The sequence below is a fragment of the Bos mutus genome, chromosome 7 (genome assembly GCF_027580195.1).
Source record: "Bos mutus isolate GX-2022 chromosome 7, NWIPB_WYAK_1.1, whole genome shotgun sequence".
NCBI lineage: Eukaryota > Metazoa > Chordata > Mammalia > Artiodactyla > Bovidae > Bos > Bos mutus.
Window position 1 is genome coordinate 55,081,044 of NC_091623.1, and position 27,736 is coordinate 55,108,779.

A 27,736-nucleotide genomic window follows, 5' to 3' on the forward strand; every position below is an offset into this window, starting at 1 on the left:
AATGTTTTGAGTTCAGGAACCTGATGTTGCCATTTGACAGATAAGAGAACTGAGGCTCAGGAAGAGTGAATGACTTGTACAAAAATCACCCCCAGCCAGCAGAGACAGAGCTGGAAATTCTAGCCCTTGCAAAGCCCCACCCAAGGTTTTATGTCACCTCTGCCCAAAAGAAAGCTGTCCTTTCTGTACCTGACAGGGACAGAGAAAAGGGACAAAGTGCATGCATGCTTTGTCACTTAGCCTTTCCGACCCAAGGGTTGAACCTGCATCTCTTACGTCTCCTACTTTGGCAGGCAGGTTCTCTACCACTAGCACCAACTGGGAAGCCAAAGGGACAACGTAGATGATTAAACAGTTAATTCCACTGGGGGATTATAAATAGAAAAATATGGGAGACCCCTGTAAATTAATGATTACTCAAAAAATCAGGTTTGCTTAACCACAAAGTCGGGTGGGCTTGCTTAGCGACAAAACTGGCTTACGCAACAGAGGGACGAGACATGTCTTCAAACAATAAAACAATCGTGCCATGAGCCCCACATCCTGTGCAGTGAGCTCAGTGAGTGAGTGATCCCTAGGACATGCTCTCTGCACAAACAAACGATAATTTGTGGACCTCGCTTGACCCTGTCTTTGTGTGTATGCTCGGTCGTCAGTTGTGTCCAACTCTTTGGGACCCATGAGAGCTGAGTCCCAGTCCTCATCCAATGGCTCTGTCTCAGGATCCTCTGTCCATGGGATTCTCCAGTCAACAATACTGGGATGGGTAGCCATTTCCTCCTCCAGGGGATCTTCCTGACGCAGGAATTGCACCTCTTACATCTCCTGCACTGGCAGGAGGATTCTTTACCACTGAGCCACCTGGGAAGCCAGACTTGACCGTGTAGGGACAAAAAAAACCCCTGCTCAACCTGAAGGAGGAACTGATGATAGAAGCATGACATTTACTCAAGAAAGACAAAGAAATTCTTCTCCATGTCCCCACTTTTCCTTTGATTATAAAAACTGTAGCCCATTAAGTTCTCAGGGCATGGCATCCCCTCACCTACCTGCTTGTAAACCTCACAGGTATCCTACTCTAATAAATCCCTTATCTATCACTTTGCCACTCGCTGAATTCTTTCTGTGCTGAGACATAAAAGACCATGGTACCAGAGCTCTTCGGAGCCCCCGCCCCAAACGACACCAGTCGGTTTCACTCCTACCAGCCCTTTGCTCCAGTGTTCTTGCCAGGAAAATCCCATGGACAGAGGAGCCTGGAGAGATATGGTCCATGGGGTCACAACTGAAGCAGCTGAGCACACAGCCCCTTGCTCAGAAGGTGACCTTGGTAGACTGAGGACTTGTCAGGCCCTCGCCCCAGCCCAGGCATCATTGAACCTTGCAAGGGCCCTTCTCTTAGGGCCCTCAGATGTTTTCAGGCAGTAAACAGAACCCAGAAGCCTGGGCCCAGCGCCCTGGAATCTGAAACTCAAGGTCTGTTTGGCTGAAAAATTCATGAGCCCAAAAGCCTCAGTGGAGTCAGAGAACAGAGCAGCTCTGTTTGCCGAACCACCCTGCAGCAGCTGCAACCTCCGCTGTCCCCAGAGCCTGGGGCCCTGCCCCAGTTCCTTCTAAAAGCCTATGGGGATCCTGCCTCTTTGTTGTTCAGTCACTAAATTGTGTCTGACTCTTTGTGACTCTGTGGATAACAGCACGCCAGGCTCCTCTGTCCTCCACTATCTCCTGGAGTTTGCTCAGTCTCATGTCCCTTGAGTCTGTGATGCCATCCATCCATCTCATCCTCTGTCACCCCCTTGTCCTCCTGCCCTCAGTCTTTCCCAGCATCAAGATCTTTCCAATGATCGGCTCTTCATATCAAGTGGCCAAAGTATTGGAGCTTCAGCTTCAGGATCAGTGCTTCCAATGAATATTCAGGGTTGATTTCCTTTAGGATTGACTGTTTTAATCTCCTTGCCGTCCAAGGGACTCTTAAGAGTCTTCTCCAGCACCGCAGTTTAAAAGCATCAGTTCTTCGGTGCTCAACTTTCTTTATGGTCCAACTCTTACATGCATAAATGACTACTGAAAGAACCATAGCTTTAACTATGCGGATCTTTGTCAGCATAGTGATGGCTCTCATTTTTAGGTCTGTCATAGCATTATCCAGTCACCCCCTTAATTCCTTATACACAGCACTAAAGGGATCTCCCTGATACTCACAGCTTCTTTGGCCCTCCCTCACCCTCGCATCAGCCATGGCTCCCCATTGCCCTCAAGCTGTCCTGTGTGGCAAGGTTTGACCCCTGTTGACCTCTCCCACGAAGCATGCTTGAACTCACAGACTCAGACACACTGACGTCCTTAATTTCATTTCCCCTCTTTCTTTGTCTTCCTCTAGCCCATGACAGCTTAATGCATGATGCCCATCCATCTTGCTTCCTCCACTTAGTTCTCACTCAGCTCTTAGGTCTTCTCTTCAGAAGCCCTTCCTGACCTTCTTCCCCAACCCCATCTAGGTCAGGTTCCTCCCTTGCACTTTTCCAAGTCTCCCGTGACTCTTCCAGCATAGCTGTGTCACACCGTATTCTTAAAAATCTGTTTAAAAACTTTTCTTGTGGGGCTTCCCTGGTGGCTCGGTGGTAAAGAATCCACCTGCCAATGCAGGAGACGTGGGTTCCATCCCTGATTCAGGAAGACCCCACATGCAAAGAGCAACTAAGCCAGCGTGCCAGGGCTATTGAGCCTCTGCTCCAGAGTTCGGAGCTATAAGGACCCACCACAATGAGAAGCCCCATGTGCGAAATAAGAGCAAACCCGGCTCACCACAAGCCCACACAGCCAAAATAAATAAGTAAATAAATGAAATTATTAAAAAAAAACTTTTATGGTGGTTTTATATATATATATATATACACACATATACATATATACATTGTATATCACGTAAAATCTCATACCTTCTGATTCCACCTACAGGCTGTTGCAAGAAGAGTCAAATTCCTTGAGACAGAAAGTAGAATGGTGAGTGCCAGGGGCGGCTGAAGCCGGTGGGGAGTTATTGCTTACTGGGTCGGGTGGGGGAGGGTAGAGTTTCCATTTCAAAAAAGAAAAAAAAGAGTTCCGGAAATGGATGGCGGTGATGTTGTTGCAACATGTGAATATACTTAATCCCACTGGACTGGACACTTCAAATGATAGATCAGGAAAAAATCCCTTTTGCCTCCTCCCTCCCATCCCGATCCTTCTGATAACCTCTATCTTGTTGAAATCTTTTTCTGTTATTACCTGCATGTGTATCTGTTTGAGGTATCTCTTTCTCTTCCACATACCATACTAAACACAACTTGGTATTTATACTCTCTGATAGGACCTAAAACCCTCCCCAACCATTCTGCAGGGTTACAGCTGAGGGGTGTGGAGTGTGTGGACTGAAATTCTTGTTCAGCTCAGGGCTCACTAACTTCGTGTCTGTGGGTAAGTTACTTACCCTCTCTCGTCATTTTCTGCAACTGGAAAATGGTTGCAAGGAGCAACGAAACACTTCATAAACGGATTAACCTTTCTCTGTCACCTTCCCCTGTCACTTTACCACCAGGCTCCCCTGATGGCTCAGATGGTAAGGCGTCTGCCTGCAATGCAAGAGACCCGGGTTTGACCCCTGGTTGGGAGGATCCCGTGCAGAAGGCAATGGCAACCCACTCCAGTACTCGTGCCTGTAAAATCCCATGGACAGAGGAGCCTGGTAGGTTACAGTCCATGGGATCGCAAAGAGTCAGACCTGACTGAGCGACTTCACATGGTCACTTTCCTCAACTGGAAAAAGGTGATGAAGATTTCATGCACATGATACCATGCCTGATACTGACTAAGCTCCACTCTTGTACTAATCTGCAGGGCCACATCCTTCTTTCTTAAACTGCTGAGATATTTTCCACGAAGGTATGGGGAGGGAGGAGGGAGGAGGGTTCAGGGTGGGGAACACAGGTATACCTGTGGCGGACTCATTTCGATATTTGGCAAAACTAATACAATATTGTAAAGTTTAAAAATAAAATAAAATTTAAAAAAATAAAAATAAAATGTAACATCTATTAAGAAAGGGCAAATGTCAAGTAACTGTGAAGAACTGAACCCACCCGGTAAACCTCAATCCTGTTTCTGCCTCCCCAGGAAGTCACCCTTTGACCCTTTCTGCCAGTCACTAACAACCACAAAGGCCACCTCTGGTCCAGGTTCAGTAGCCATAGGTCGGTTAGCTGTGCCTGTTCTAGGACTTCATGGTAAAGTCTCTGGCCTTTTTCACTGGGGCATAATGGTTTTATATATGTGTGTGTGTGTATTATGTATACATATAATTTTATTCATCTATTTATTTTTGGTTGTTTTGGGTCTTCTTTGCCGTGCAGACTTTTCTCTAGTTGTAGCAAGCAGGAGCTACTCCCCACTTGAGGTGCATGGGTGGCTTCTCTCGTTGTGGAACACGGGCTCTAGGCGCACAGGCTTCAGTAGTTGGGGCACATGGGCTCAGTCGTTGCGGCTCCCCAGCTCTAGAACACAGCTTCAGTAGTTGAGGCGCACAGGCTTTGTCACTTCACAGCATGTGGGGGTATTCCCTGACCGGAGATTGAACCTGTGTCTCTTGCATTGGCAGACGAATTCTTTACCACTGAGCCACCAAGAAAGCCTCTCTCCCTCACCCTTTTTAAAAATTCATCCATGCTGTTGCACTTTTCAATAATAATTCATTCCTTTTTCTTGCTGAGGAGTCTTCTGGGGTATGGACCATTGGGTTGCTTTAAGCTAGGGGCCATTATGAATAAAGCTATTACCGAGCTCCTGTGAACATTTGCATACACATTTTTGCAGGTCTAGTCTTTCTTTTGTGAGTGGTTTCAGTTTCATTTTTCTTGGGTAAATACTTAGGAGTAGAATATGTGTATCATACTGTAGGTGCTCATTTATAAGAAACCACCAGGTTTTTCCCAAGTGGTTGTGCCATTTTACACCCCCACCAGTAGTGTAGGAGAGCCACCGTTTGCTTCAGATACTCACCGACACTTGGTACCGTCTGTCTTTTGAGTTTTAGCTATTCTGGTGGGCGTGTTGTTGTGTATTATCAAGTTTTAATTTGCATTTCCCTGATGACCTATTTCCTTTTCTTTGCTGCTTTTTTTTTTTTTTTTAGATCTATTTATCTATTTTTGACTGTGCTGGTTCATGGCTGCTGCATGCAGCCTTTCTCTAGTTGCCCCCCACAGGCTTCACATGAGGTGGATTCTCTTGTTGCAGAGCACGGGCTCTAGATGCTCGGACTTTAGCAGTTGCAGCGTGTGGGCTCAGTGGTTGTGGTTCCAGGGCTCTGGAGCACTGGCTCAGTAGTCGTGGTGCACGGAATTAGCTGCTCCAAAACACGTGGGACCTTCCGGGACCAGGGATTGAACTGGGTGTCCCTTGCATTGCAAGGTGGATTCTTAACCACTTGAGCCACCAGGAAGCCCGACTGCATTGTTTGTATCCGTTTAATGCTGCCCACTTCTGTGAGCACACCGCTGGGTTTGCATGCTCTGCTCTACTGGTGGACACACACATTCTCCCCCATTTTATACAAGAATGTTCAAAGCTGCAGGTAATACCTTCTGGCGCTAACTGCCTGTGCACATACATGCTATGGTTTGTCTAGGGTCAGTGACAGAGAGGAATTGTACAGGGTGAGCACAGTTTGGATTTAATCTTTTTGCTAGAGAACATTCAGACCCACAGCATCAGATCATCTCCCTTGATGTTGCTGTCGCTCAGTCGTGTCGGACTCTTTTTGACCCCATGGATGCCAGGCTTCCCTGTCCTTCATGGTCCCTGGGAGCTTGCTCAAACTCATGTCCATTGAGTCTGTGATGCTATCCAGCCATCTTGTCCTCTTCTCCTCCTGCCCTCAATCTTTCCCAGCATCAGGGTCTTTTCCAACGAGTCAGCTCTTCACATCAGGTGGCTAAAGTATTGGAGCTTCAGCTTCAGCAACAATCCTTCCAATGAATAGTCAGTGTTGATTTCCTTTAGGATTGACTGGTTGGATCTCCTTGCAGTCCAAGGGACTCTCAAGAGTCTTCTCCAACACCACAGTTCAAAAGCATCAATCCTTTGGCTCTCAGCCTTCTTGATGGTCCAACTCTCACATCCATACACGACTAGTGGAAAAAGCATAGCTTTGACTACACACTTGATGTTATCAGACTTTAAAGTTCTTGCCAATCTGATGTATGAAAAACATGCATCTTTTCTTCTGTTCACTGGCACAGTTGATGCTCAGTATCTATTTGGCGACTGAATGGTTGGATAGGTGATTGCATGAATGACATCTGCCCCTGGCCCACTAAAGGGACCAAGAGGGTCTCGCAGGATCCCAGATGGAAAACAAAGGTTGGGGCCCCACCCCTTCTCGAGTCCGCCCCTGCCCCGCCCCGGGTCCCGCCCCCTTCCTCTCGGGGCTCCCATTGGTGGGAGTGCGAGGGGCTGACCTATGGGAGGGGCGGGGCCGGGCCCTGGGCGGGGAGCTGCAGCCCGCGGAGCCTCCAGCCCGGCCGGGCTGGGGTCGCGCTGGCCCGGACACCCCTCCCCGCCCGCCGCGGCCATGGTGGACGAGCGGAAGGACGGATCCTATGGTAGGAGTTGCCTCTGGCCCTCGTCCGCTTCTGATGAGTTGGGGGGCCTTGGGAAAGGGACATCCGAGATCTTAAACACACGCGCTGCTGCTAAGGGCCTCCTCCTGCTTCCCGGCCTTGCATCCTGCTCTGCGCCGAGCCCACACCCCCTGCTCCCGCCTGGTCGCCCCGCGTCCCCTCTCGGGAGCCCCTGCTACCCCTCCGGGTGATCAGCGGGGACGCATGGCGCATGCTCCGCTCGGGGAGGTCCCGTTATCTGGGCGGCTCGGATGCAGGGCGGGGGAGGGGAGGCACGGCGATCGGGGCTCAGAAAAGGACCAGGGCCCCAGCCTCCCCCCAGATCCTCCTCCTCTTCCAATTCCGTTTCTCCACTTCTTCCTCCTGCTCACACGCCCTTAGAAGTAACCGTCCTGGGCTTTCGGTCAGATGGGAAACTGAGACAGGTCTCGGCGGACCCAGTCCTGGGATGGGAACCCATAGGGTCTCGCCCGCCGTCTGGGAAGGGCGGAAATAGGGGCGCCACCGGCGAAGGGGCAGGAAGGAAGCAGGAAACAATTGAGAAACTTTCCCCGCCCTGCGCCAGCGGCCAGGGGGCTTGCTCGCCTTTGGAAGGGGTCCCGGCGACAGGTACCCGCTCCCGCCAACCTCTGAGGGCGGCCTTAGCCTCTGAGTCCGCGGGACGGGGCAATGATGAGGCTTCCTCCCCACCCACGCCCTGTGGTGCTTCCCTTCCCCGGGTTCCCACGGAGGGGTGTGTAGTCCTCAGTTTCTCTTTTCTCTTCTCCATTTTTGGGTCCCCAGGGCCCAGCTGGTCACACGCCCCACGTGGCACTGCCCTGGGGTAAAGGGGCTCAACCACCTCTTCTTGTGTAACTGAAACTTCCTGGAAACTGTGAGAGACCCAAGGGCCTTGGGGAGGGGGCCGGAAACCACTTAAAAATAATCAAGAAAAACAAGCCGAGAAGAGCTGTGCCTCCCTCTCCTCAGGGACTGCGGCCTTCAGAGGCTGCAAAGACAGACAGATAGACCAGGCTGTCCCTGCCCAGCCCAGCCAAGAGCCTGGCAACTGCCCAGCCACTCCCTTCCCTGCTTGAAGCGGGCAGCCCCGACCTCCTGAGGGGCCCCTCACTCTTGGTTTTGGCCCAAGCCCAGACCCCGTGGCTGCCCAGTGCTGTGTGTCCCTTGGGTGTGGCTGGCTTTCTCTGATCTGGAATTCTCCACCTGGGGTCCTGCCTGTCTGTGGGCAGCACCTTTGGTATCTTTGGTCTCTGGGAGGCGAGCCTGGGGACAGAGGGGACAATAATGTGATTCACCCGGTATTTGGCCAAAGGGAGCCAGCCATAGACCTGCCAGGACCACACCAGAGACAGGGGACTTATGTGTCCAACAGACCTTGTGCTGGGCATTAGAAACACATTCCATTGACAAGTATGTATTGAGCATCCTTTTTTCAGGCAGTGTCTAGACACAGAATACAGCAGTGAACGGAGTGGAAAAATTCTTGAATAAATAAGTAATTTTAGGTTGTTGTATGCGTTGTGAGGCAATGAACAGGACATTGTGTGTGTGTGTCTGTCTTTGAGTGTGTGTGTGTGTGTTTATGTGTATTGGGGGCAGAATCATCTGGGATTATTTTAGGTGACCAACGGCTGGAGATTGAGCCAGCCATGGGAAGATTTAAGCAAAGTGTGGTCCAGGCAGAGGGAACAGCAAATTAACCACACAGTTGCTTCATGATTTCTCTCTATGAAGTCGAGGGAAGTGTGAGATGGAGACTTCAGAATGAGAGACAGGTCTTGCAGCCAGGCCTGGACCTCCTCCAGAGGGGCCACAGGGTTTGACTCCTTGAAGTGGCTGCAAAAGGTGGGTGTGATGATGGGGATATCTTGCTCAGTTTGTAAGTCATTCATTCTCATCAGAACCAAAAATCTAGGGTCCTCGGACTGCCCTGTGAAGTCCCTGCCAGAAAACAGGGAAATTTCCCTTGGGAAATTGTGCTTTGGAAAGAGTGGGTCCCCTATACTTCCCTTGTACTCTGGCGTCTTCCTATCAGTCACTGTGAATTTAGGGGGTTATGTCAGACCGATAGAGGCTCAAATCCTGGTTGGTTCTGATACATACAAGCTGTGCGGCTGGAGGTGAATTGGTGACCTCTCTCAGACTCGGTATTTTCATCAGTAGGGCTGGGCAGACTGTACTGGCAGGTGAAAAGTGCTTTGCACAGTGCCTGGTTATCTGGAGACACTCAGGAGGGCTCTGGGACTGGTGATCCTGAGGACATGGATTTTTCTAGGAGCTGATGTGGAAGCAGCCCTCTTTGTCAGGACATATACTTAGATAAGACTGGGCAGGACAGAAAGCTTCCTCCCTATTACACATCATATCTAGAGGAAGGCAGCATCTCTGAGGAAGCCAGGAAATGGCTCTTGGCCCTGACGGATGTCAGCGAGGCTCACTGCCATCCTTTCCAACCCACCCTTGACATGACCAGCATGGAAAAATATTCTAGAACCTAAAACAATAGACTCTGATGGGGGTGCGGGACTGAGAAAGAAGTCACAGTGCTTGTTTTTTTGTTTGTTATTTTGTTTGGCTGTGCTGCAAGGCAGGTGGGATTTTAGTACCCTGACCAGGGATTGAACCTATGTCCCCTGCATTGGAAGCACAGAGTTTTGACCACTGGACTGCCAGTGAAGGCTGCTTACGGTACTTGTTTTAAAAGCAGATTCCAAGGCCCCATTCGCTAAAGAGTTCAACTCAGCCAGTAGGAGGGCTCTGGCATCTGAGCTTTTAAAAATATTGTGGGGAGAGGTTATTGTTAATTACAACTTTTTTGGAGGAAGTGATAAGACATTCACGTGGTTCAAAAGACAAAAGATGCAAGCTTTATTAAGAAAAATATTCCTCTTTTCCATCCCCCACCTCACACTTCCTTCATGCATCCATGTTACAAAATCTTGTGTTTTCTTCCAGAGTCTAGGCTTAGGACTTCACATGGAATTATATACAAATTCTTTATTTAGTGATTTTTTTAAATGCCTTTTTACAAAAATGTCAGCTAGCTTCATGAGTCAGGAAGACATGTCTGTTTGGTTTGAAAGTATCCACGGTGCCTGGCACATAGCACATAGTAGGTTCTCAACAAATATTTGTTGAATGAAAGGGGTTTTACACTGAGTTCCTGTTCTACATCGTGTTCCTAGAAATCCTGCTTAATTGTTGTTGATGGTTGCAATAAGTTGTGTATTTGTGGGTGGACCCTTTATACTGAACAAATCAAGGGGACTATTTTAAACTTTTTTTTAAGATGAAATTTTATTTTTATTTATTTATATTTGGGCCATGTTTACAGCTTGCAGGATCTCAGTTCCCGGACCACGGACTGAAATTGGGCCATGGCACTGACAGCACTGAATCCTAACCACTAGGACATCAAGGCACTCCCTAAAATTTTATTGTGGTTGAAAATCCATACCTAATAGGGTACAGATCCTAAATGTATGAGGCTCCAGGAGTCTTCACAGGTAACCAGCACCCAGATCAGGTGGAAAATATGACTATCTCCCAGAATCTCCTCATGCCCAAGGAAGGCTTATCATTATTAATTAAAAAAAAATTTTTTTGGTAAAATACATAGCATGAAATTTATAATCAAAACCATTTTTAAGGGTTCAGCTCAGTAGTGTTAAGTATTGTTATTTATATTGTTGACTGTCACCTGTTTTTGTAAAGCCAATGGACTAAGAAAGGTGGTGGTTTGGTCTCTAAGTCGTGTCCAGCTCTTGTGACCCCATAGACTATAGGCTTCTCTGTCCATGGGATTCTCCAGGCAAGAATACTGAAGTGGGGGACTTTTCTGGTGGTGCAGTGGCTAAGACTCCATGTTCCCAGTTTAGGAAGCCTGGGTTCAATCCCTGGTCAGGGAACTAGATCCCACATGCCGCAACTAAGAGTTCATAAGCCCCAACTAAAGATCCTGCCTGTTGCAATGAAGATCAAAGATCCTGCAACTAAAAGCCAGCACAACCAAATAAATAAATAAATATTGAAAAAAAAAAAAATACTGGAGTGAATTGCCATTTCCTCCAGGGTATCTTCCCAACCCAGGAATCAAACCCTGCCTTGCAGGCAGATTCTTTACCAACTGAGCTACAAGGGAAGCCCAAGGACTAAGTATGGATCTTATATTTTTAAGTGGTTCTTGAAAGAAGAAGAATATATGAGAAAGGCAATATACTAACCAAAAAGACTAAAATCTTTAACACTTTACCCTTAGGAAAAAATGTGCAGATCTCTGATAAGAACCTTCTTTCCTGATAAGGAAGTTATCTCCTGCCCCTTCCCAGTCAGTCCCCAGTGGAAGAATTTTCATTATTTTGACCACACCAGGTGACCTGTGGGATCTTAGTTCACTGACCAGGGACTAGAACCTAGGCCCCTGCAGTGAAAGTGCCAAGTCCTAACTACTGGACCGCCAGGAAAGTCCCAAGGAAAATTATTTTAAAATAGGATTTAAAACTCATATAAGAAAATTAATGTATTCTCTCTACTGGGGTGGCTAGGGCTGAAAATTAAAAATAAGCCCTCAACCGCACAGAAAATTTTAGGTTTCGAAGTGAAAGAACTCTTCATATGCTCTCAGCTCACTGTCCTTGCCTGGGAGGTAAGGCAGCCAGAAAGACTTTCCAGAGCTTAGACTGTTTATTTCTGTGTGTATGTGTGGCATCTGTATCTTTTTAAAGCTCCTCAGGCTGGTTTCATGAGAAAAGGCACTGTTCCTAGAATGGGCTACTATGTTGCCTTGTAAGATGAAGGAGGTCTAACCTTGCTGATGGGGAAACAATGTCTAATTCTGTTAGGCTGTGAAGCAGCAAAGTGGGGACTGGGGTGCGTAAGGAAACGAGGGGAGTGAAGAATTAGGGATAAGTACAGCTAGAAATACCAGACCACCTGACCTGCCTCTTGAGAAATCTGTATGCAGGTCAGGAAGCAACAGTTAGAACTGGACATGGAACAACAGACTGGTTCCAAATAGGAAAAGGAGTACGTCAAGGCTGTATATTGTCACCCTGCTTATTTAACTTCTATGCAGAGTACATCATGAGAAACGCTGGACTGGAGGAAGCACAGGCTGGAATCAAGATTGCCAGGAGAAATATCAATAACCTCAGATATGCAGATGACACCACTCTTATGGCAGAAAGTGAAGAGAAACTAAAAAGCCTCTTGATGAAAGTGAAAGTGGAGAGTGAAAAAGTTGGCTTAAAGCTCAACATTCAGAAAACAAAGATCATGGCATCCGGTCCCATCACTTCATGGGAAATAGATGGGGAAACAGTGGAAACAATGTCAGACTTTATTTTTCTGGGCTCCAAAATCACAGCAGGTGGTGACTGCAGCCATGAAATTAAAAGATGCTTACTCCTTGGAAGGAAAGTTATGACCAATCTAGATAGCATATTCAAAAGCAGAGACATTACTTTGCCAACAAAGGTCCGTCTGGTCAAGGCTATGGTTTTCCCAGTGGTCATCTATGGATGTGAGAGTTGGACTGTGAAGAAGGCTGAGCGCCGAAGAATTGCTGCTTTTGAACTGTGGTGTTGGAGAAGACTCTTGAGAGTCCCTTGGACTGCAAGGAGATCCACCCAGTCCATTCTGAAGGAGATCAGCCCTGGGATTTCTTTGGAAGGAATGATGCTAAAGCTGAAACTCCAGTAATTTGGCCACCTCATGCGAAGAGTTGACTCACTGGGAAAGACTCTGATGCTGGGAGGGATTGGGGGCAGGAGGAGAAGGGGACGACAGAGGATGAGATGGCTGGATGGCATCACTGACTCGATGGACGTGAGTCTGAGTGAACTCTGGGAGTTGGTGATGGACAGGGAGGCCTGGCGTGCTGCGATTCATGGGGTCAATAAGAGTCAGACACGACTGAGCGACTGAACTGAACTGAACTGAACTGTACAGCTAGAAATCTGCCTGGGTATGTGACCTGTGGACAGTGTTCAGAAGGGAAACCAGTGAGAGGAACTGCCCTCTGCCACCCAGAGAGGAAGTAATGGCTCTAGGCCAGGGGTGAGAGGGAGAGTGGTTTTCCCTTTGTATTTTTTTAGTGATTTATTTATTTTTAGAAAATTGTGCTAGGTCTTCATCGCTGCGCACTGGCTTTCTCTAGTTGTAGCAGATGGGGACTACTCTTGGTTGCGGTGCGTGGCCTTCTCAATGCGGTGGCTTCTCCTGCTGCGGAGCACAGGCTTCAGTAGCTGCAGCACGTGGGCTCAGTCGTTGTGGCACTGGGCTTAACGGCTCTGAGGCACATGGGATCTTCCCGGACCAGGGATCGAACCTGTGCCTCCTGCATTGGCAGACGGGTTCTAATCCACTGTACCACCACGGAAGAGTGATTTTTCTTAGTCTAAAGGCTCCCTGAACTTTTTTTTTTTAATCTTGATAAGCATACTGGTTCCTAACTTCTTTCAGCAAACATTTATTGTGCAGGGACCATGGGCCAGGTTTTGTCCTAGACTCTGGAGACCCAGCCCTTGTCCAGCTGACCTTGTCAACGTGAAGTCGTTCAGTCCTGTCCGACTCTTTGCGACCCGTGGACTGTAGCCCACCAAGCTCCTCCGTCCATGGGATTCTCCAGGCAAGAATACTGGAGTGGGTTGCCATTTCCTTTGACCTTGTCAAGGGACCCCCAGATAAGATACTAAGATGAACGGAGAAAATTCTCCATTCAGAGAAGGGCTCTGGAGAAAAGTTTATCAGGAAGGAAGGAGGGCAGTGATCTATTGGGCCTGGAGGCAGGGTTTAACTTCAAATAGAAACAGGTCACTCTTCAAAGGTCACTAGAGGCATAGGTAAGGGAGCCCTGTAGAACTTCTCAGGCTGTAGGCAAGGCTTGTGCAAAGGCCCAGGGGCGGGGTCATGTCTCCTGTGTCTAGAAGGAGCTGTCAGGAGGGCCTGTGGCTGGAGTGAATAGATAAAAGGGTGGAATAGGAAGAGGTGAAGGAAGAGAGGGAGTGGGCAGAGTGTGTAGGGCTTTGTGGGCTGTGGGAGGAGTTGGGCCTCTGTTTTCATTTGCTTGTTTTTATTTATTTCTTTTCGGCTGTGCTGGGTCTTTGTTGCTGTACGGGCTTTTCTCTAGTTGCTGTATAGGGGCTTCTCACTGCAGCGGCTTCTTTTGTTGCAGAACACAGGCTCTAGGGCTCAGATTTCAGTAGTTGTGGCATATGGGCTCATTGGTTGCAGTTTTTGGGCTGTAGAGCACAGGCTTGGTAGTTTCGGCTCTCGGGCTCAGTTGCTCCGTAGCATGTAGGATCCTCCTGAATCAGGGATTGAACTCACGTCTCCTGCATTGGCAGGCAGATTCTTCACCACTGAGCCACCAGGGAAGCCCTGTTTGTTTCTGCTATTACTGTTGCTTTTAGCTGCACAGCATGACTTGAGGGCTTCCCTGGTGGCTCAGTGGTAAAGAATCCACCTGCCAATGCAGAAGACGCAGGTCCAATCCCTGGGTTGGGAAGATCCCCTGGAGAAGGAAATGCAACCCACTCCAGTATTCTTGCCTGGGAAATCCCATGGGCAGAGGAACCTGGTGGGCTACAGTCAATGGGGTCGCAGAGTCGGACATGACTTAGCCGACTAAACCATACATGTACAACTGAATCACTCTGCTGTACGCCTAAAATTAACACAACATTGTAAATCAACTATACTCCAATACAAAATAAAAATTGAGGGAATTGCTTGGTACTGTTGTGGATGGAGCACAGGGTCTAAGCGCACAGGCTTCAGTAGTTACAGCACAGAGGCTCAATAGTTAGGACTCCACATTTTTACTGCCAAGGGCCTGGTTTCTATTCCCTGGTCAGGGAACTAAGATCTCACCAGCCTCGAGGTGCGACCCCCCCAAAAAAAATTGAAAAAGGTTTGAAGGGAAAAAAAGAAGAGCATGGTATCAGGAGCAGAGTTCAAAATTTCAGCTCCTGCTGGCTCTGTGTCCCTCAGACAAGTCAGAAAGCATCATTGTGTCTCTGCTTCCTCGTGCAATATGCCCTCAGGTCAGGAAGATCCCCCAGAGGAAGGCAGGGCAACCCATTCCAGTAGTCTTGCCTGGAGAATCCCACGATCAGAGAAGCCTGACAGGGTACAGTCCATGGGATCTCAAAACAGTCAGAGACAATTGAGCAACTAAGCACAGCGTAGCACATGCCCTCAGAGCCTTGCTATAAGGATTTTTTTTTTTTTTTTTCCTTGACCACGAGGCATGTGGGATCCTAGTTCCCCTATCAGGGATCGAACCCACATCCCCTGCAGTGGAAGTACAAAGTCTTAACCAATGAGCCACCAGGAAAGTCCTTCATCATAAGGAGTACGTGAGTTCCTAAGGCTTCGCTGGTGGCTCACTGGTAAAGAATTCACCTGTCAATGCAGGAGACACAGGTTCCATCCCTGATCCGGGAAGACCCCACGTACTGAGGAGCAACTCAACCTGTGTGTCACAACTGTTGAGCCTGTGCTCTAGTTCCCAGGAGCCACAGCTACTGAAGCCTGTGCTCCACAAGAGAAGCCACCGAAATGAGAAGCCCATAGCAACTAGAGAGTAGCTCTCACTCACTACAGCTAGAGAAAAGCCCATGCAGCAACGAAGACTCAGCACAGCTAAAAATAAATAAATAAAATAGAATAATAAACTGAGTTCCTAGAAGGAAATTTCTGTTTTGATGCCTAGCACACAGTAGGCACTCAGTTTTTTGCCTCTAGCATTGTGGTCAGTAGAATCACTTCTAGTTTTCCTACCCAGCTGCTGTCCTGAAATATTTGTCAAGGGGACTTGTCTGGGCAGCTGGGATGTCCATTACCCAGGCAGAGGTTTCTGGGAAGGCAGGGGAGGGCTGACCGGGCTGTGTGGGGGAGGCCTTGGGGACTTGGCTTGTCTCCAGAAGCTACAAGGGCTGGGTGGCACTTAATGTCCTGACCATTAGAATTGTGGCTGGACAGCCTGTTCCCTTATCTCCTACACCCACAGAACTGGGTGGGCTGGCCCTCATGCCCAGCAAGGGAGGGACCCAACAGCCGCCTCTCCTCCCGGAGCCTGATCTAACGGTTTGACTTCCCATGCCTTCTCCCGACCACAGTCGCATTTTTAGCTCTGCCTCTCCCAGTACGTGCCCCCAAAAGGCCTGGGTTGGAGCCAGAGGAGCCTCGGTTTGATTCAGAGCTCCGTCCCTCATCAGCTGTGTGGTCTGAGCACGTGCCCTCTGTTTGCCTCCTCTGTCAAATGATACCATGTTCCTGGTTAGCAACTTTTTTGGGCCATGTGGCATGTGGGATTTTAGTCCCCTGACCAGAGATGGAATCTGTACCCCTCTGCAGTGGAAGCTCAGAATCTTAACCACTGGACCACCAGACAAGTCCCTAGGTAGCATTTCTTTTCTTTTTTTAATGTAAATTTTTTTAGTTATTTTTGGCTGTCCTGGGTCCTCATTACTGCGTGGGCCTTCTCTAGTTGTGGTGGGTGGGGACCATTGTGTTGTGGTGCTGAGACTTCTTATTGCAGTGACTTTTCTTGCTGTGGAGCACAGGCCTGTAGCCAAGAGGGCTTCAGTAGCTGTGGTGCATGGACTTAGTTGCTCTGCAACATGTGGGATCCTCCTGGATCAGAGATCGAACCCGTGTCTCCTGCATTGGCAGGTAGATTCTTTACCACTGAGCCACCAGGGAAGCCCCTGCTAAGTGCTTTCTGAGCATCAAGCCCTGGCAACACCTACCAGCAAATGCAAGTATGAGCCCCATTCTCCACACAGGAAAACAGCGGACTGCAAAAGGAAAGGGCTTGTCAATTTCCCCATCTGTATTGCCACTGTTTACCACTATAAGCAGAGCACACACAACACGCTGGCACAGACTTGGGCCCAACACCTGTTGGTTCATGGCCTGGAGATCAGGGGGCAGCGAACTTCTGTAAAGGTCCAGAGAGTGAATGTTTTCACATACAATCTATGACTGCTACTCTAGTCTGCCATAGATAACAGACAACATGAAAGCAAGCAGCCACTGACCATATGAAAATGAATGAGAATGGCCATGTGCCAAGCAAACTTGATTTATAGTTGGTGACATTTTAATTTTTAAATTTTTTCTTTCTTTACTTTTGGTTGCGCTGGGTCTTTTTAGCTGCTCTCGAGCTTTCTCTAATTGTGACCGCTGGGGGCTACTCTTCTGTGCTGTGTTCGGGCTTCTCATTGTGATGGCTCCTCTTGTTTCGGAGTCAGGGCTTTAGAGGTGGGGGGCTTCAGTAGTTGTGGGTGCCAGGCTCTAGAGCACAGGCTCAGTAGTTGTGGCACTCAGGCTTGGGTGCTCTGAGGCATGTGAGGTCTTCCCTGACCAGGGATCACACTTGTGTCCCCTGCATTGGCAGATGGATTCTTATCCACCATACCACCAGGAAAGTCTGCTGATATTCAAATTTAATGTGACAAAGTAGTCTCCTTGTGATGTTTGTCAGCCACTTGAAAACAGAAAGACTGTTCTTAGCCCTGAACCATATGAAAACACGGTGGACTGATTTGCGCAATGGGGGACGGATGGTTTGACAACTCCTGCCCTAAATGGTTAAGACATGAGGACTTCCCTGGCAGTCCAGTGGTTAAGACTCCATGCTTCCACCACAGGGGGCTTGGGTTCAATCCCTGGTTGGGGAACGCAGATCCTGCATGGTGTAACCAAAAGATAGTAAAAATTATTCTTTTTAAAGTGTGAAAAAAATGGTTAAGATGCCATAGTAGACAGAATAATAGAACCCCCCCCGCCCCCCCGCCCCGAAGATGTCCATGGGCTTCCCAGGTGGCGCTAGTGGTAAAGAACCCACCTGCCAATGCCAGAACCCTGAGGTGGGGAAGATCCCCTGGAAAAGGAAATGACAACCTTCTCTAGTATTCTTGCCTGGAGAATCCCATGGATAGTGGAGTCTGATGGGCTATAGTCCGTGGGGTCACAAAGGGTTAGACACATCTGAAGCAACCTAGCACACATGCAAAGATGTCCATGTCCTAATTCCTGGAACCCTGTGGGCTTCCCTGGTGGCTCAATGGTAAAGAATCTGCTTGCCAATGCAGGAGACTTGGGTTCCATCCTTGGGCCAGGAAGATCCCCCTTGAGAAGGGAATGGCAACCCACTCTAGTATTCTTGCCTGAAGAATCCCATGCCCAGAGCAGTCTGGGCAGGCTACAGTACATAGGGTCACAAAGAGTCTGACATGACTGAGCAACTAAAACAACATGAATGTGTTACCTTTCACAGCAAAAGGGATTTTGCAGATGGGATTAAGTTTAGGATCTTGAGATGGGGAGATTATTCTCAGTTATCCAAATGGGCCCAAGGACAAGAGCCCTCATAAAGAAAAGATGGAGGTAGGGGAGTCAGAGGAGGAGCCGCAGCAATGGAAATAGATGTAGGCTTGATGGGAATGCTGGCTTTGAGGATGGAGGAGGAGGATGTGAGCCAAAAAGCTGGAAAGAGCCCAGGAAACAGATTCTGAGAAACTGCAGAAGGAACATAGCCTGGCCAATGCCTTGATTTTAGCTTAGTGAGATGCACTTTGAACATCTGATCTCTAGAACTGTGATAATAAATTTGTGTGTGTTTTGTTTTCAAAACAAATGAAACAAATGATCCAAATAATGAAGAAACAAACAAATGATCCAAAAAATGTGGATCACTTTTAAAGTCTTTATTAAATTTGTTACAATATTGCTTCTGTTTTATGTTTTGGTTTTTTTGGCTGTGAAGCCTGTGGGGTCCTAACTGCCCAACCAGGGATCAAACCTGTACTCGCTGCACTGGAAGGTGATGTCTTAACCAATAGACCACCAGGAATGTCCCATAAATTTGTGTCTTGAGCCACCAAGTTGGTGGTAATTGCTTACAGTGTCCAAAGGAAACACTAACTCGGTAGCTGGGTGGCCCAGCTCTGTTGCTCGTCATTTTTGTGGCCACTGGCGTGTTGTTTTTCTCTGGGCCTCAGTTTCTGTGTCTGTCAAATGGGAGCAGTGACGGAATCAACCTCGCAGAATTGCTATAAGGGTGATCCAAGGTACACCACGTAACGTTTTCGAAGACTGCCTGGCACACAGTAATATGGAGGCACTGGGGCATTCTACTGTTCATATTATCTTGCATCATCGTTGCAAAGATTCAGCAAGTTTTTGTCCTGGAGTGTTTGAACCAGGCTCAATTATCAAACCATTAGTACTCGCCTTGCCCCTCCTTCCACCCCACTTGGCTAATGTTAAAACAAGAGCTAATGGAACAGATCAGACGACAATACCAATTGTGCGTGCTTGGTCGCTTATGTTACGTCTGACTCTTTGTGACCTCATGGTCTGTGGCCCACCAGGGTCCTCTGTCCATGGAATTTTTCAGGCAAGAATACTGGAGTGGGTTGCCATTTCCTTCTCCGGAGGATCTTCCTGATCCAAGGACTGAACCCATGTCTCCTGCATTTCCTGCCTTGCAGGTGGATTCTTTACTGCTGAGCCATGGGGGAAGCCCCACAGTACCCATGTTCCTTTTTTTATTTCCTGAGCCACCCACAAAGCAAGGCCCTGAGCCAAGGCTAAACCAGGTGCCTCTCTCTGCATCTTTAATTCCGTCTTATGGAAGGATAACTCAAGTTGACACTGCAAGGCCATAGCCCACCTGTCCCATCCATGGCTACCGATTTCCCTGAGAGCTGAGACTTGCCCGCCCATGCGTCTTCCCCTCCCTCATAATGCTCCTGCTCAGACACCCTCAGTGGCTCCCACTCACCCTTCAAAACTGGAGTAGGAACTGACCACTTGCTTCCTCCCCTAAAGTGGGTTATATATATATATGGATGGCACTAGTGGTAAAGAATCAACCTGCCAATGAAGGAGATGCAAGAAATGCAGGTTCTATCCCTGAGTCAGGAAGATCCCATGGAGTAGGAAATGGCAATCTGATCCAGTATTCTTGCTTGGAAAATTTTATGGACAGAGGAACCTGGCGTGCTACCGTCCATGGGGTCACAGACAGTCAGACATGACTGAGCCACTGAACAGCAACATATATATATATATATATATTTTTTTTTTTTTTTGGCTGCTTCAGGTCTTAGTTGCAGCATGCAGGATCTTCTTTGTATCATGCTGGATCTATTCCTTGTAACTCATGGACTCTCTAGTTGTGGCTCTCAGACTTAGTTGCTGCACAGCATGTGGGATCTTAGTTCCCTGACCAGGGATGGAACCCACGTCCTTTGCATTGCAAGGCAGATTCTTAACCACTGGACCACCAGGGAAGTCCTATTTTTTTTTTTTTTTTTGGCTGTGCCAGGTGGCTTGTGGGATCCTAGTTCCCTGACCAGGAATTGAACCTGTGACCCCTGCAGTGGAAGTATGCAATCTTAGCCACTGGACTGCCAGGGAAGTCCTAGCACCAGCTGTTCTTATCTGACTGTTTCCACTCTGCCAATCAGGCTGCCATTTGGCTGACATGAGAAAATTCCAGTGCTCTTTTCTCTCTCCCCCACCCACCTTACCAGTTTCACCTGCTTTCAGATGGTAGAAATATGCTCTTTCATCTTCCCACCATACTTGAAGTTTTGAGTTTTATATATTTGTATGCATGATTAATCTGTGTGGAATTTGTTTTGCTTCGTGGTGTGAGAGTGGAATTAACTATTTTCTCCCTAACGCATAGTCAAGGCAACTGACTGATTCATCCTTTCCCTGCCCACTGGATATTTATCATGTATTCAGTTCTTCTATGTGTAAAATTAATGCAAATTAATTTTTAAAAATACGTGCATCTGGAAAACTCTAAGCTGCATTTTTTATTTTCAGCATTAGCTATATATACGTGAATAGTATATTGCGGTTATTCATTGAACAAATCCTGACTGACTGCCTGTTCTGTGTCAGGTGCAATGCTGAGTGCTGGGGACAGTGTTATGAAGAAAACAGAAATCCTTGCCCTTGTGCAGCCAACAGCCATGGGGAGAGACAGTAAACTGTCCATGTGTAAATAAGTGATGTGGCAGGTGGTAAGACACAAAATAAAACAGGGTGACAGGAGCGGGGGAAAGGATGCTGTTTAGAGAGGATCATCAGAGAAAGCCTCTCTAAGGAGGTGATGTTTGAGGTTGAAAGAGGTGGAGCAGGACTTTCCCTGCGGTCCAGTGGCTAAGGCTCCACACTCCCAATGCGGGGATCCTGGGTTTGATCCCTGGTCAGGGAACTAGATCCCACGTGCTGCAACTAAGAGTTCACATGCCTCAACCAAGACCTGGCACAGCCAAGTAAATAAAGATAAAAAAAGAAATGTGGAGCCAGGTGGCTTTCTCAGGGAAAAGATCTCTAGGGAAAAGGAACAGCCCGTGGAAAGGTCCTGATGTAAGAACCGTGCCTGGTGTGTTTACAATAGAAGGGGGATGAGGGCTCATGGTGGCAAGTCCACCATCCTCGGCAGCAGATACCCAGCCCAATTTCCCTTGGTTTTGTTGTTGTTGTTGTTGTTACTGTTGTTTTGCTGGAATATTTGGAGGGTTGAAATTCAAAAAGGGAACAAATATATATATATATGTCAATCTTTTCTCAAAAAAATTTAACTTTCCACATAAAAGCAATTGCTGTACCAGTGTCTGTCTCCTGTTTAGAAGTAGACAGTTCAATAGCAAATAGAGTTTTGTGACATTTTATGAATCCCTCATGGTCACAACCGTTGATAAAAGTGAAAAAGTTTAAAAAAAAACAGTGCATAGTATAACAGAGTGTAGTATAGTATCATGCTCAGTCGCTCAGTCACATCCAACTTGCAATCCTGTGGACTGTAGCCCACCAGGCTCCTCTGTCCACAGGATTTTCCAGGCAAGAATATTGGAGTGGATTGCCATTTGCTATTTCCTCCTCCAGGGGATCTTCCTGACCCAGGAATCGAACCTGCGTCTCCTGCATTGGCAGGCAGCTTCTTTACCGCTGAGCCACCTGGGAAGCTGTAACCAGTATAACCTACAGTATAACCAGGAGGCCAGTGAATGGAATGGAGAAGGAAAGGGGAAAGTGGGAGGGGCTGAGGGCAGGGAGGGGACAGGACAGAGTGGGCACAGCCTTGTGGGCCATGGGGAGGACTTGGGCTTTGGCTCAGAGTGAGGTGGGACCCATAGAGGGTTCAGGGCAGAGGAGGGACATACCCTGAATCGGGTGATCACTGCCTCCACTGGGCCCTACCGGGGAAATAGACAGTGGGGTTCAAGTGTAAGAGCTCAGAAACCAGTGTGGAGACACCTGCACTCTTCGGGCAGGAAATGACAGCCACGTGACAAGGTGGGGGGGAGGTGAGAAGCTCTTGGATCCTGGAAGAGAAGTGCAAGGTTTCTGGCCTGAGCACCAGGAGGGCAGAGCAGCCTGGGGGACCATGGTGGTTTGATATAGTCGTGCTGAATGGGAGGTGTGCCATGAGGCCCCTATGTGGGGTGCTGAGGGGGGGGCACGTGCCATAGGGCCGTGCCACTCAGGGGTGAGGCCTTCCCCAGAGACCCACATTTGTGCATCATCAGGGTGGAGCTGGAGTCTGTAGGAGTGTCCCCAGGGGACCTAGCACATCTGAAAGAGAAGAAGCTTCAGCCTGGGCACCGCTTGCCCTGGGCAGGGTGGGACCAGTTTGCCTTTGAGTTGGCAGGGACCACGGGAACCACAAGGCTCCTTTGAGAGGCCTGGTCACCCAAGGGCATGGCTTGGAGCCTTGGGCCTCGCCTGTTTGCTGAAGTTTGTGGGCCAGGGGGCAAGTGGGGCCTTGACAGCTAGAAGCCACTGGGGAGGAGGTGACATTTCTTTCACTTTTTTTTCATTGTTTGTTTATTTTTGGCTCTGCTGGGTCCTTGTTGCTGTGCAGGCTTTTCTCTAGTTGTGGCAGGCGGGGGCTACTCTCTAGTTGCATTGGGCGGGCTTCTCATTGTGGTGACTCTTCTTGTTCTAGAGCATGGGCTCTTCTCTTGTTCTAGGGTGCACGGGCTCTTCTCTTGTTCTAGGGTGCACGGGCTTCAGTAGTTGCGCCTCCTGGGCTCTGGAGAACAGTCTCAGAAGTTGTGGCGCTCGGCTTAGTTGCTTCGAGGGGTGATCTTCCCAGACCAGGAATCGAACCTGCATCTCTCTCATCGGCAGGTGGATTCTTTACCTCTGAGCCACCTGGGAGTTCCGGGAGGTGATGTTTCTCTAGGGACAAGCTGAGCTGGTGACCAGACTCCCACCAGGGGGTGCCTGACTTGGAGCAACAATTATTGAACAGCAACTGTGTATGACCACATTGATAACCCCGTGCTGATTGTGTGCCCCACCCTGGATATCTTTTCCTGTTGCCTACACTCCCATACCAATTGTATCAGGCCCTGTCACCTGTAAAGTTGAATGTAGTGTGACGTTTGCAACTGGCCTCAGGGCTGTTGGGAGAAGCAGTTTGAACAGGAGCATGATCAAAGGAGCATACTGCTGAATTGGGGGTGGATAGCTGGGGCAGGGGGGTGTATCCTACCAGCTTTACAACTCCACGCTGGCCTTATACCCCCACAATTGTATAGCTCTTGATGGGCTATATACCCCATACCACCAGTACCCCATACCTACTGTATACCTCCACATCAGTTGAATACCCCTCTACTGGCAATACAGTACATCTATGCCAACTGTATACTTGGTATCTATCCCATGCCTGGTCTTTGGCTGGTGTTTGTTTTATTTATTTATTTGGCTGTATAGGGTTTTAGTTTCAGCACTCAGAATCTTTCATTGAGGCACACAGACTCTCTAGCTCAAGGGTTCAGTAGTAGCAGCCAGTGGGCTTAGTTGCCCCGAGGCATGTGGGATCTTAGTTCTCTGACCAGGGATCAAACACACGTCCCTTGCATTGCAAGGCAGATTCGTAACATCTGGACTACCAGGGAAGTCCCCATTGTGGCTGGTTTTGGTTTTACACTTTAGTCCCATTTCACAGATGAGGAAGTTGAGGCTCAGAGAACACAAAGCACTGACCTGAGTATCCTCTGGCTCAGATAGGGCAGGCTCATTTGAGTCCAGGGTTACCCTGTAGATGTCAGCTCCCCAAGACTGGGTTTCACAAATGCCACTGTACCCAGGAGGTGCTCAATAAATGCATGTTCTTCAAAGCAAATGCTTCAGGATTATCAGCTGTAAGAGGGTGCAGGGATGGCGAGCTGAGGTGTGTAGCCTTGGGGGCCACAAAGGAACCAGCAGGGAGCAGTGCCAGATAGGGATGTGGCATGGGGTAGGGGAACAGGCTGTCATTTCTAATTTGGGAGTTCTCAGGAGACACGGGTGTGGATTTTTATATGGACTGTCTCAATATTTAACTGTTGGCACTTACTCTTTAAAGAATGCACCCACAGGTTGGAGAGCATTCAGCCCAAATGGGCTGAATAATTGGTTGTTTGGATTCAGCCATCTGCCTGTTTTGGGGTGCCTGGCCAGACACTGATGCCTCAGTTTCCGTATCTGCAGAATGGGACAATTATTAGGTGCCTTCCAGGGTTGAGAGATGTTTTAGGGCTGTGTCGCCTCGTTGGGGGGCGCGGAGGCTACCCCAGGCCACTGGGTAAAGCCAGAGTTCCCTGGGTGGGGGCTGGGCGCGGGGTGGCGGGCGGCAGGCGGAGAGGGCTAAATTGGGCGGCGGGTGAGTGGCGGGAGCAGCTGCCGCCCCGCCCCGCTCTCTCCTCCCTCTCTCCCTCCCTCCCTCCGTTTCTGGGTCCAGTAGGTCCGAGGCAGCCGCTCCGCTAGGGCCGGTCTGACCGGTTTGGGCCGTCCCGCCTGGCTCTTTGCTGGGAGGAGCCGCCGCCAGTCGGTCCCTCGGTCCCTCCCCTGGGGACGCCCGCGCGTCCGGACCGGAGGGCAGAGGGGGAGCGGCTGCGGGAGCAGGCAGGCGCCGTCGGGGCCGGGCGCCCGCAGGGATGGGGAAGGAGCAGCAGCTTTATTACGGGAAGCACGGTAGGCAGCGCCCCCCTCCGCACGCGGGCCTGGCAACTTGGAGGGAGCAGCGGGAGGACCCAGGGTAGGGGGGATGAGGGGAGCGCGGAACGGCAGATCTCAGTCTGTACCCGCCCCGCCTCCGCATCACCTGCCAGCACCCCTCAGCCCCTAGGCCCACCCGGAGGTCCCTCCAAAACTCCCGCATCCCAGAGGTCTGGCCTCGTTGCCTCCTTCTCCAGATCCCATTTTTGGGTCCTCCCCCTTCCACCGGACTCCCGGGCAGCCCCTTTTTTAGCCCCGCTCCCAGTCCTTCCAATGAGTGGTCGCCGGGTGATAAATGGGGCAGTTCACGGAAAATCCACAGTTATCTCTGAATCTTACTCTTCTGTGGCTAGAGACATCCCTGGGGACATCTTGGGGAAGGGTGGTCTGCCAGCTTCATCTTGGACCACCCGGTTCAATCTTTCTGATTTTCAGGAACACCGCAGAAGTATGACCCCGCCTTCAGAGGACCCATTTACAACAGGTAAGGGGTCTGGGTTCCTGGGAGGGGAGGGGTGTCAGCTAACATTGCTTCCACCCCTGTTTCTTTACACCCACACCCACATCTGTTCTCCAACAAACTGGTTATACATATTTGCAACTTAGAGATAAAAGAGTGGTAAAAGAATGATAAAGGAATTTTCTTCACCTATAGAGAGTCTTTACAAATGCATTTTTTTTTTCAATTTAGGCAAAAGACTGGAACAGATCATTTAATAGAACCGGAAATACTATAGACAGTGGAGTTATGGAGAAATGCTCAAAGTCACTGGAAAGTAAAGGAATGTAATGTAAAACAGGAACCAAATAGAGTTTCCCCCTCAGAGGTTAGCAGAGGTTAAAAATAGACACACTTAAAAAAAAAAAAGACACACTAGCGTATACACAAGTAGGAATACAATACTGCACACATGAAAATTACATAATGTTATAAAGCAATGTTACTTCAATTAAAAAAAAGATTGACACATATTCTGCTGTGAAACTAATTGATACAGTCTTTTTTGGAGGGAATTAGGAAATATGACATTTAAAAAAATGTACCGCTCTTCGTTCCAGAAATTAGGATTATGTGAAAAAATTTCTCTCAGTAAACCTTGCCTGTGCTGTGCTGTGCTTAGTCGCTCAGTCGTGTCTGACTCTTTTCCACCCCATGGAGTGTAGCCCGCCAGGCTCCTCTATCCATGGGGATTCTCCAGGCTAGAAGACTGGAGTGGGTTGCCATGCCCTCCTCCAGGGGATCTTTAGAATCTAGGGATCAAACCCAGGCCTTCTGAATTGCAGGCAGATTCTTTACCAGCTGAGCTACCAGGGAAGCCCAAACCTTACCTGTGTATGTTAGTCGCTTAGTAGTGTCTGACTTTTGCGATCCCGTGGACTGGGTCTCACCAGGCTTTTGTGTCCATGGGATTCTCCAGGTAAGAATCCTGGAGTGAGTTGCCATTTCCTTCTCCACAAACCTTGCCTAGATGGGCAAAAACCAACAATCTGAGTTGCACGTCTGGGAACTAGTTAGATACATTACAGTGCATCCTTAGGTTATTTTATTACACAGCTGCTAAAATGTACAAGAGCCCTTCTGAGTCCTCACATGGATCCCTCTCCATATAATAGTGAAAAAAGCAAGACACAAACTGTGGGTGTAGCATAATCATACCTGGGTTAACCAAAAAAACTTGTTTTGGAAAACATTTGTACCAGTAAATAAAAAACTCACAAGAAATCATTAACAGAGGTTTCTCATGGAGAGGAGGATTATGTGGGAGGTAGTTCTTAATTAAGTATATCCCTGTATGGTTTACATTTTATCCTATTCATATTTAATCTTATGATATTAAAAAATAATTTAAGGTCTACTCTCTTAACAATTTTCATAATTTATCATGCAACATTATATTTACCGTGTTGTACATTATATCACTAGTACTTATTTATCTTACAAATGGAAGCTTGTACCTTTTGAATACCTTCATCCAATACCCCCTTCCACTTCCCAAACCCTACCTCTGGTAACCACATGTCTGGTCTCTCTTTCTATGAATTAGTTTCTTTGTTTTTGAAGTATAACTGACCTACATCACTTAATTAATTCTGGGTGCATAATATAGTGATTCAGTATTTCTGTACATTGCAAAATGATCACCACAAAATAGCTTAAATTTTAAAAAACATTAATCCATAATGCTGGTAAGGATGTAGTGAAATCGGCACTTAATCAAAAGAGAGCTAAACAATGCTGCAACCTGCATTGAGGATAGTGTAGCATTAGGTATTAAAATTATTTTTTATTTTTTGCTTTTTAAAATTGAGTTATAATTAATAGACAATATTATATTAGTTTCAGGTGGACAATGTAGTAATTCAGTTTTTTTTATATGTTATGAAATGATCACTGCAATAAGACCAGTTACCATCCATTACCATACAGTGTTATTAGAATGTTTTGACTGCATTCCCTATGTGTATTACATTCCCATGACTTACTTATTTTGTAGTTGGAAGTTTGTACCTCTTCAGAAGTTTGTAACTTTTAATCCCCTTTACCTGTTTTGTCCATTCCCCCACCTACCTCCACTCTTGACAACTGCCAGTTTGTGCTCTGCATCTGTGAGTTTGTTTCTGTTTTGTTTTGTTTGTTTATTTGTTTTGTTTTGTAGATTTTACATATAAGTGAAAGCATACATTATTTGTTTTTCTCTGTCTGACCTATTTCACTTAGCAGAATATCCTCCAGGTCTGTTGCATGTTGTGCAAATGGCAAGATTTCATTCTTCATGGAGGGCTGAGTAATATCCCAGGGCTACCGGGTGGCTCAGCAGTAAAGAATGCACATACAAAAATTACAGATATAAAAAAAAAGATAAAATTTTAAAAAAGAGAGAAAGTATCCACCTACAATGTAGGAGATGTGGGTTCAATCCCTGGGTTGGGAAGACCCCCTAGAGAAGGGAATGGCAATCCTCTCCAGTATTCTTGCCTGGAGAATTCCACGGGCAGAGGAGCCTTGCGGGCTACAGTCCATGGGGTCGCCACGTGTTGGACACGACTGAGCAACT

At 48.0% G+C, this 27,736-nt stretch overlaps 1 protein-coding gene across 3 annotated transcripts in view; it reads left to right on the plus strand.

The window, feature by feature from the left end:
• Nucleotides 1-6,500: 6,500 nt before the first annotated feature.
• The window catches only part of SLC44A2 (solute carrier family 44 member 2 (CTL2 blood group)), a 32,781-nt gene continuing 11,545 nt past the window's right edge, over nucleotides 6,501-27,736 (plus strand). Inside the window, exons 1-2 of one of the 3 annotated variants that reach the window (XM_070373663.1) lie at nucleotides 6,501-6,638; nucleotides 25,116-25,164. In XM_070373663.1, the coding sequence (XP_070229764.1) occupies nucleotides 6,608-6,638; nucleotides 25,116-25,164 (80 nt within the window). In that variant the 5' untranslated portion in view covers nucleotides 6,501-6,607. Of the gene's footprint in view, nucleotides 6,639-24,438; nucleotides 24,657-25,115; nucleotides 25,165-27,736 lie in introns of those variants that run through there. The other 2 variants (XM_005890792.3, XM_005890793.3) reach the window with 2 other exon arrangements.